Source organism: Electrophorus electricus, chromosome 24 (assembly GCF_013358815.1).
Source record: "Electrophorus electricus isolate fEleEle1 chromosome 24, fEleEle1.pri, whole genome shotgun sequence".
In the NCBI taxonomy this organism is placed as follows: Eukaryota; Metazoa; Chordata; class Actinopteri; order Gymnotiformes; family Gymnotidae; genus Electrophorus; species Electrophorus electricus.
Window position 1 is genome coordinate 327,501 of NC_049558.1, and position 9,296 is coordinate 336,796.

General features: G+C 40.2%; 1 protein-coding gene and 1 long non-coding RNA gene across 2 annotated transcripts in view; one reads left to right on the forward strand and one right to left on the reverse strand.

Moving 5' to 3' along the window:
• The window catches only part of LOC113572328, a 3,347-nt gene extending 410 nt beyond the window's left edge, over positions 1–2,937 (forward strand). The window contains exons 2-3 of the long non-coding RNA XR_003410097.1: positions 852–878; positions 2,850–2,937. This is a non-coding gene — a long non-coding RNA (uncharacterized LOC113572328). The remainder of the gene's footprint in view (positions 1–851; positions 879–2,849) is intronic.
• slc6a1a (solute carrier family 6 member 1a) overlaps positions 1–9,296 on the reverse strand; it is a 9,666-nt gene extending 370 nt beyond the window's left edge. Inside the window, exons 1-15 of the mRNA XM_027001775.2 lie at positions 8,971–9,296; positions 7,627–8,015; positions 7,308–7,439; positions 6,845–6,945; positions 6,640–6,749; positions 6,324–6,456; positions 5,702–5,836; positions 5,489–5,592; positions 4,966–5,090; positions 4,713–4,825; positions 3,129–3,260; positions 2,845–2,947; positions 2,397–2,497; positions 1,525–1,692; positions 1–1,247 (exon numbers count right to left, since the gene is read on the reverse strand). The exon at positions 1–1,247 is cut by the window's left edge and continues 370 nt beyond it. Coding sequence (XP_026857576.2) covers positions 1,041–1,247; positions 1,525–1,692; positions 2,397–2,497; positions 2,845–2,947; positions 3,129–3,260; positions 4,713–4,825; positions 4,966–5,090; positions 5,489–5,592; positions 5,702–5,836; positions 6,324–6,456; positions 6,640–6,749; positions 6,845–6,945; positions 7,308–7,439; positions 7,627–7,861 — 1,899 coding nt within the window. The 5' untranslated portion in view covers positions 7,862–8,015; positions 8,971–9,296 and the 3' untranslated portion in view covers positions 1–1,040. The remainder of the gene's footprint in view (positions 1,248–1,524; positions 1,693–2,396; positions 2,498–2,844; positions 2,948–3,128; positions 3,261–4,712; positions 4,826–4,965; positions 5,091–5,488; positions 5,593–5,701; positions 5,837–6,323; positions 6,457–6,639; positions 6,750–6,844; positions 6,946–7,307; positions 7,440–7,626; positions 8,016–8,970) is intronic.

The window sequence follows — 9,296 nt, forward strand, 5'->3', positions numbered from 1 at the left end:
CAGGAGTGGTTTGATGGCACTGCTCATTGGGTGGATGCTGATACTATAAACCCTGTGTTGTGTTTTTTCTTTTTATTCCATTGCTTGTCCCACACTTTTGTACCCTGTCCTCTGCAACTCATACACTGCATGGCATAGATACGTTTTTGCTTTAGTCTGTCTATGATTTTGGTCCTCGATCACAATATTACCTGTACAAAACATCCTAAAAAGAATTCTAAAAACGTGTTTAGTCACATACAAGTCATTTCTTTTTTTTCTTCCAGAAAGTGAAAATAGTAACAGTCTCTCTAACAAAAATATCAAGAGATAGGGGTCACCCAAGGGCTCACCTAGGTCGGATTCCTTTGTGCTTTATACTCATACGTAATAAACTCCTTGAAAGTGGAGGCATGGGCTTGTTTGCTATTCTTCAGTTGTTTTGGATTAGTAATGAGAGGCATTTCAAATGACCCAATAACTGATTTAATTTCTTGATTTTTCTAAATGATATTCACCCAAGGGCTCACCTAGGTCGGATTCCTTTGTGCTTTATACTCGTACGTAATAAACTCCTTGAAAGTGGAGGCATGGGCTTGTTTGCTATTCTTCAGTTGTTTTGGATTAGTAATGAGAGGCATTTCAAATGACCCAATAACTGATTTAATTTCTTGATTTTTCTAAATGATATTCAAAGACTGCTTCAGTGTGCTCCTGAGACACACAAATTATTTTATAAACAATACACTGCGATTTAACTTAACTCACAGTATTAACACGTAAGTGGCAGTTTCACTCAAACAGAGTATTATGGAATATTTTGTCAGGATACCAGTATTTACTTTTGATACACTTTGATTTTATGTTTATAGCACCTACCGGAGCCCCCATTGAGCCTGGTAAGTTTTACAAGCATGAAAGTCACACTGTCACTCATAATTCTTTTTTTTAAAGATTGAATTGGATCATGATTGGCCCCTGGAGGTAGATGAATTCTATTATTGTATAAGCATGGAAGTGCTCTGCATTGTTCGTCTTTGATTGCTCTCAGTTGTAGGGCTTTAGACGTTGGCGTCTGCATTGCCGGTTTTGTCTGGGCCTGCATTATCAGGCTGCTGCTGCTGCTGCTGCTGCTGCTGTTGTTGTTGTTGTTGTTGTTGTTGGGGCTGTGTAGCTTGCAGCTGCACCTCCTGCTGCTGTACCTGCTGTTCCGGACCATTCTCTTGGGCCCGTGCCACCTGAGGAGGCTGCAGCATTATCCGGATTCGCTGCAGGGAAGGCAGGGAGCTCCCTGAGCACACATCACCTCACTGCGCTCTCCCCACCACCCCGGACAGCCCTGCTTTTACCCCTGACATTATGTCAAGGACACTATTTAAAAGACCTGCTCAATTTAACCACATTACATGTGCAGAACCACCACTAAATTTTCTACCTCTGTCAAGCATATAGTGGGGCTCCAAAGAGACCTTAGCTTATCGTGTACTGTATGATGGTCAGAGTCAGATCCCTGGCCTAGTAAGTGACAGTTTGAGTAGAGTTTACCTCCTTATAAGTTCCCTTCATGGTGAGGAACATGTAAACCATGTAGCCAGGAATGAGGACCATGGAGGACAAGGCCATGAGCCAGCCCACACCCTGCCCCCATGCTGGAAACACGTAGTTGTTCATGGTGAGAGGAACCATTTGGACTGCACTGAAGAGGAACACTCCCTTGAAGGGCAGGAAATGACATCATGGTTTTACAATACTGTGCTTTTTTTTTTGGTCGCCAAGCAAATTTGGATCAGCACTTTGCGTAGCTTTAATGCTAGCACCTCAAAAAGGCTGGGAAGGCCAGGAACTGGGTTCATGGCTACTGATTACCTCAGTGAGCACTAGAGGATGCAGTGGTTTATTTGAGACATACATTTGAAAATGATCAAATTCTGTTGCTTCTTGAATTTGGATCAGCGTTTTTTCTGGTTACTGTTTAAACTGGTTACTCCGATGTAGTGTAAGAGCATTATACCCTGCACTTCAAAATAACAAATAGCAAATGAGAAATAACAAATGTAATGAACTGGAAATCTAATTTCAATACTCTTCTAGAATATAAGACTTGAATATGATTTTGCACAATTCTGTCATTAAATCATCCTTATGAACTTGCTAAGTATTCTGAAAATGTCTAAAATTGCTTAACTGCTTAACTATGGCAGTTCAAAATGCAAAAAAGCACATTTGGTTTTACTTATGCATATATTTTAAGTTCCTGTCACTCGTGACAAAATTATGTGACCACCTGCACCTCCAAATACTTAGTCTATGTTAGGGCTATCTGAAGGTTTAATAACCATAAACTTGATCACTACACAGCCACCCATACACAATAATATCAACATCAGATTAGGATCAATGAGAGAATTCTTACTCACACCAACAACCAGAGGAGTGAAGACGACCCAACAGAGCTTCCACCATATGCAGGGCTTGTATCCTATCATTTCCTGGATGTTGTCATAAAACTTATTCACACCTAAATGGGCATGGAATCAGAAAGGACATATATGACTGATCACCTCAGACTAAAAACCTGCCACCCTGCCACACTCTGACTGAAAGCTTGTGTTGTTACACAATTCTTGTCACAGGTGCTGCAGTAGATGGTTCAGATGCCATCTTAAGTAGTCTCAAAGTCCTGTTATGAAGCTGTATTTTTATCTGCATTCAGGTCTAATTTCAATTTAACTCTTCCTCAGTACAGTTTAAATGATACAGATTTCATCACATTTCCTATCGTTCTGTATCTTATGTGCATGCTTAACATGATTAACAACTAGAGATTATTAATATGAATTTATGTAAATTTAATGTAACTCTTACCATAGAACCAGGAGATGGAGATGCACTCGAAGAACACCAGAAAAAGAAGACACATCCCACTGGCAGAGTAATAATCAAAGAGCTTGAAGACATAGAGGCCACCCTGAGGAGTAAGCAGGAAGTAAGTAATGAATAAGACATACAGAAGACCTCCTTTCACTTATTTAGTACAGTCAAGATTTGGAATACACTGATTCCAGAGAATGTCCAGGTCAAAACATAAGCATATAAAGTTTAAAACCTCTGATTACATTGTTTCAGAGAAACACCTGCATGGCAATTACCTGTGTAATGTTGGACAGGCCGATGACATAGGACACCACGCACACGCATGCGATGAAGATCTCACGCCTTTTCCTCAGAACTCTTGGAAATTCATCCACAAGGGCAGTAATGAAGCCCTCCACAGTGCAAAACTAGAGAAAACATGGAGGACTGTTAAAAGATTCATAAATAATTGAGTTATTCTAGGGTCACTGGTGTAACTGGCTACTCCCAAAAACTAAACACACATTAATAATAAGTGAAAGCCAGTAGGCACCAGGTAGCTTGCAAATTAGATTATTCTAACTGGTCTGGCTATTTCATCGGTATTCATGCTAATTCATCATTAACCATATTAATTAATTCTTAGCTGTCATGGAAATTTTCTCTAAAATGAGAAATATTCAGAGGTAAGAGAAGTTCTAAAACTTCTGCCCATCCTTCCAAACATCGCTTCTTTAATATGAGACCATACATTAAGTCCATTATGGTGTGGAGATTATAAATAATACATGAAAGTGAAGATATCCATGGAGTGTTTTATGTAATACACTTGGTCGTATCCTTCAGCTGTCATGTATGACCTGAGCATTTTCAAACATTTAAAGAGTCCTGTTGTTGTACTTCATATTTTTGACCAAACCCCTTCTTTAATAAAACAGAACACCACGTTTATGGACCGAGGACAGTTTAACCAAGGACAGTTTACCCAAGGACAGTTTAAGTGTGATCTAGTGAATAAAGATATCTCTTAGGCATTCTTCTACTGTTTAACAAAATAACATTTGTAGTTTGCAATAGGTGATAATAAAATGAGATTAGTCGTATTGCATGTTTGTGTGCATATATCAGAATACAGTATTTTAATTCCTTGGATATAAATCTGATCATTATATTTTGTATTTTCTTCCATATAGCCAAGCTGGCTTTTTGAGTGAACAACTCTTGGGGGAACAGCACAGATAACTGAAGCTTTCATTCATTTTGGTAGCTGTAAATCATTTCAATACATCATCAATATTATGAAATAATAATCTGATGTAAAGAATATAATGTAAAACTAGACAGTGACAGGCATGCTCCTGCTATTTTCATCGCTGTCAATCATTTAGGCACTTAATGGAAGATGAAATGCTTGGTTTTGTTGCAACTTCATTTCACCTAAGCATGGTTGGTTAATTTATGTTAGATGGGTTTTTTCAGCAGTTAAACACTGGGCTTTTCTTGTTTTATGTGTCTTATGCAGGTGAAAGAAATGATGCTTTCACTTTTTTTCCACCTGAGGATTTAGAGAATAAGTAAATCATGTACCTGACTCAATCCTGAGCCAGAGATTCAAAACACTGTGTAGGCAGCATGGCATACTACAATTATATAAATGAAGTTAAATATATAACAGCGCCATCAAAACCTCTGACAAGGCTAAGGGCTCTGGTGCCCAACAGATGACAGAGTTCTTTATTCTTTGTTCTTTGTTCTGGCCACTAGGGGAACTGTGCCAGACACAGCTGGCAAACGTGGCTGTGCAGATTAATCGTACAGTCCTGCTGTTTACACCTGTTTTCTAGGTCAGCACTTGTTTTTATCATGTTGAACGTTCTCACCTGGCTGTCAATTCCCAACATCAGTAGCATGGAGAAGAAGAGGATGGCCCACAGTGGGGAGATGGGTAACTGTGTCACTGCCTCTGGATAGGCTAGGAAAGCCAAGCCTGGACCTGAGTATGCACAACAACCACCGATCTGGCAGGACACCACTGAGTACTGCTCAGCTTAACCGTGCAAAATGAAGATCTTATAGATTGTATCCAAAGTAAAATTACAGCAGGTGTATTAGTTTGGTGAAGTAGTGAATTACCTGAGGCAGCTACGTCAGCTATTGGTCTCTTCGTCACATGAGCCATGAAGCCCACAATGGAAAAAATAACAAAGCCAGCAAACATGCTGGTGGAGGAGTTTATGCAGCACACGATGATAGAATCTCTGCATGAGAGAACAGGGAAGATGGACACTGACCTCGCAGCTCACCTGACATTCAGTCCTGCACACCAATATTATAAACACTGAGGAATATATTGTGTAAGCAACCAGTACCCAGATGGTTGAAGCACAATTTGATGAGCAGATGAGTAACCTATAATTTTAATTAAATGGAAATGATATGCACACTGCGCGTCTGTTTATTTATAAGCTCATATATTTGAGATGTTCTATTCAACAGTGCTGAACACATTTAAGTGTTGGTAAAAAGTGGCGAGTGTTGAGTGTGAGGGCCCTGCTAGAGACCCTGCTCTTAACATGAACCACAGGCATTCTTCCAGTCTGCAGTGAGCAGACAGACTGTTGTGATGACATACAGTCACACTCGGGGATGCACTTACCTGTAGACGTTGTTATTGAAAGGGTTGTAGCTGCCAAGTGCGATCAGAGAACCCAGGCCCAACCCATATGAGAAAAAAATCTGAGTAGCAGCATCCAGCCAGACCTAAGAAGAGGAGGAAGAAGCATCAGCCATGAGCCGCAGCCATAGTGTTGGTGTGTGGAGGGCTGCTGATCTGTTTGATGTGCTCATTTACTTCAGCCTGTGAAATTACCTCTGACTCTTTGAGCTTCTCAAAATCGGGTGTGACATAGAACATGATTCCCTCTCTTGCTCCTGGCAGAGTCACGCCACGGATGAACAAGATGAATAACATAATGTAGGGGTAGGTGGCAGAGAAATAAACAACCTAGAACCAATAGAAACAAAATGCATTTTTGTTTGCGTGTAAAGAGAATTCTTTGGTGTATTACCTGTGATATTAGTCTTTTATTACAGTAAGTTTCAAACAAAATAAGTTCGATTGAAATGGATTATGTGAAACTGGTTAAACCAGTTTCACATAATCCATTTCAGTGGAAATTGTAAAATGTTATCAACATTCTTTATTATCGAGCAAGTTCTATTCAATATTTTAATTAGCTGGTTGTTAGATGATAATTAATTATCAGCTGGTTATCGACCTTTCAATTAGCTTAGGAGAGGATAGAGCTGGGATAATTTAGAATCACATCACAATGTACTTACTTCAAATTAACCATGTCCAAAAAGGAAAAGGCAGGAAAAGGAGTGCTAGTGTGAAAGCATTGTGTGTCAGGTGCTTCTGTTCACATTTGTTTCCACTGCTGCAGGATCCACTTCTGTCATCACTGCAGCTTGCGTACAGGGACTCTTACCTTTCCAGTCCAGCTAACACCTTTCCAGATACAGAAGTACACAAGGACCCAAGCGATGGCCAGCGTTATTGCTAGTGGCACACGGATCTGGCCAGGCTTTTCCAAGCCATCAGTGATGTCATGCACATTGCGCCTGTATTAACACATCCAGCAACATAAGCAATTGTCAACAGGGACAATTCATTTGGGAAAGGCTGTTCTTAATATTTATTGCTCTTATTCGTATTCTTCTTATTATTATTTAACTGACTTCCCAAGCAACATGCAAACACAAAGTCAAGCAAACAAAGTCAAAAAGATTTTTGCGAGATCTTACTCCCAAAACTCCAGAACTGCGCTGGTGAGGTTTGTAGTATCTGCAATGCTGTAATTTGTAAAACATCTTTCTGTATTCCATGGATTATTACAAGATTTCCATGGAAGGTCCTAAAATAAGAGAATGTTTTTGTTTTTACCAAAGATAATTGTGCTAGCGTTCTTCAGACCAACATGCATAATGTAAAGGACATCAAAATACTTACAGTTGTGAAAGAGTTGTAGAGGTAATACAAAGCCCAAGCAATGATGACAATGTAGTAAATGTTGAGCCAGAAGGACAGGACTGCTGCAGCGAGACCAACACCTGTAGCGCGAGCATGCATAATTACGTCATTCAGCATGGAAGGCAAGACGTTACGACGTTATACAAAGGTTTGAGAGGAAAATTAATCGCATGCAATGTGTTGTATTACAATGTTGTCCACAAAATATTGATCTTGTCTGCGCAAATAATCAGGGAAGCTATGAAAGAAAATCAATAAATTGATTAAACAGTCATTTACTGATCTCTTTAGATGTTCTCCATGTTTTGGACTAATCCCATACAAGTGTAAACGCTATCGTGTTAATTAGGTTTGAGTCTATTTTTGCAGTCTGAGTTTGTAGTTCATTTAAGGCACACGCAAGAAGTGAGAAACAAGAGGTGAATTGCTAAGACCGTAATACCTTTGAACATTGGAGCTAGTTTCCAAACCCCAAGTCCGCCGATAGAAGTGTACTGACCAAGAGCGCATTCTAGCAGAAACAACGGAACTCCCGCAAATATGAGGGTCAGAAAATAAGGTATCAAGAAGGCCCCTGTAGTACAAAAGTACATGGAAACGCATGTAAACCACGAGACTAAATCTCTATGGAAATGCAACCACCAATCTACTGAAAAGATGAACAGCAATCTTTCTCTGGCCACTCCAGGGTAGGGTATGTGCAGGGTAGGGTATGTGCTGTAGTTTCATAAAGCAGTAAGGACTACCAAAATTGCACTCACCTCCGCCGTTTTTCCCGCATAAGTAGGGAAACCTCCATACGTTGCCGAGTCCGATGGCATACCCCACACAAGACAGCAAAAAATCGAATTTCCCTCCCCACGTTTCTCTATCTGGAATATCCTTTTTCTTCTTATCAGTTTTCTCCTCCTCCGGTTTAGGTTTGTCGTTAGTTGTTACCTCGTTCAGCTCTGTTACAACTTGTCCCTCCGTGCTTTTGGTGCCATTTGTCGCCATGTCTTTGGCTCGAGCAGAGGTCCTGGCCGCTGCACGCACTATTTCGGCACCAGTCCACGTAGACAGCAACTTCGCGCTTTAGGAGCAAACCTCCAACCAACGGAACCAAACGGGCCGGCACCGCACGTCAGACAGCTCGGGAGTTTCCGTTAACCTGGAAACACGGAATGACAATCTTGCCCATTGCCCATTGACATTATCCACAACTTTTCTCTTCTCGTATAGGGTTGATCTCTTAAATTAACACCGAAATACTTAACGTGCAGGAGGTCTCCATACAGACCTCTTAAGACGAAGAAGTGTTTCATAGATTTTGCATCACTGAACCGGGCGTTATTTTGATCATTAATAATCAGCCACTAATTATGCATCGTTATGATTTTGTTCATTAGCATTCATGACGAAGCCTACAATACAGGATAACAAGAAACAATAAAACAAAACAAGACAAAACAAAACCATTCAAAGTTTCACTATCTATTACACCATTATAAAGGATAATATTACAATAGGCAATGAATCGATCCCAAAGGCATATCATTTTTTAATATCTGCGTAAGGTACATTTCTCCGAAATGTACTTATTTATTTCAGCTATTAGTGTTTTTACAAACATTTATTTCAAGTATTTGTTTACAAAATAAGATCAAATCTAATCGTGAACTGTCTGAGTGGTGTAAATGACAACAACATGCACATCCCAGAGTTTGCCATAGTTACTAGAATTCCTAACGTGCGCGATAAACTCTCTGAAACAGCAGTGAGTGTTCCGGTGGAGTGTTTTCAGCGGGTATAAGACACAAGCAATGATCATACAAACGGAAAACAGACAGTCACTGCTCGGGTTGCGGGCACACATGCCCTGTGCGCAAAGCCTTTCGCACAAGCCTGTGCTCTCTACCCTTTGTCTGTCAGAAAGAACGGACAGACCGACCAGATCGGAAAAAAAGAAAGATTACAACATCAGAAGTCACTTAACGAGTCCTAACAAACTACACTCAGGCTGAAAACTATGTACGGAATTGTACAATGCCTAAATAAATGTAATAATAATACATTAAATGTACCAGTTGCTATCGCTAAAAATATACATATGTATGTCTACTTACAGCTCTTGCAAAAAGATTGAGTTGGTAGCTGTGAGTCGTGCAATGAGGTATCCGTAGATTCCCCTCGAAGTTGCAAACTTCCAGTTTTACTTGGAACATAAATGTTTTTTATTTCCATCAAAATACTTGAAAAAAATCCCCAAACGATCCAAAGGAAGCAGTCCGTCTTGCTGTGGGGAGCTGTCCAGAAGCAAGCAGTGCTGATGAAGACGATGAATCCAACCGAGAAGGTGCAGCTTCGTCTCCAGCGACTGTCTACCATCAACAGCCAGGAACATTGAGGGAAGCACAATTCCCAACTCCAGTCTACATAGCGTCAATGTCAT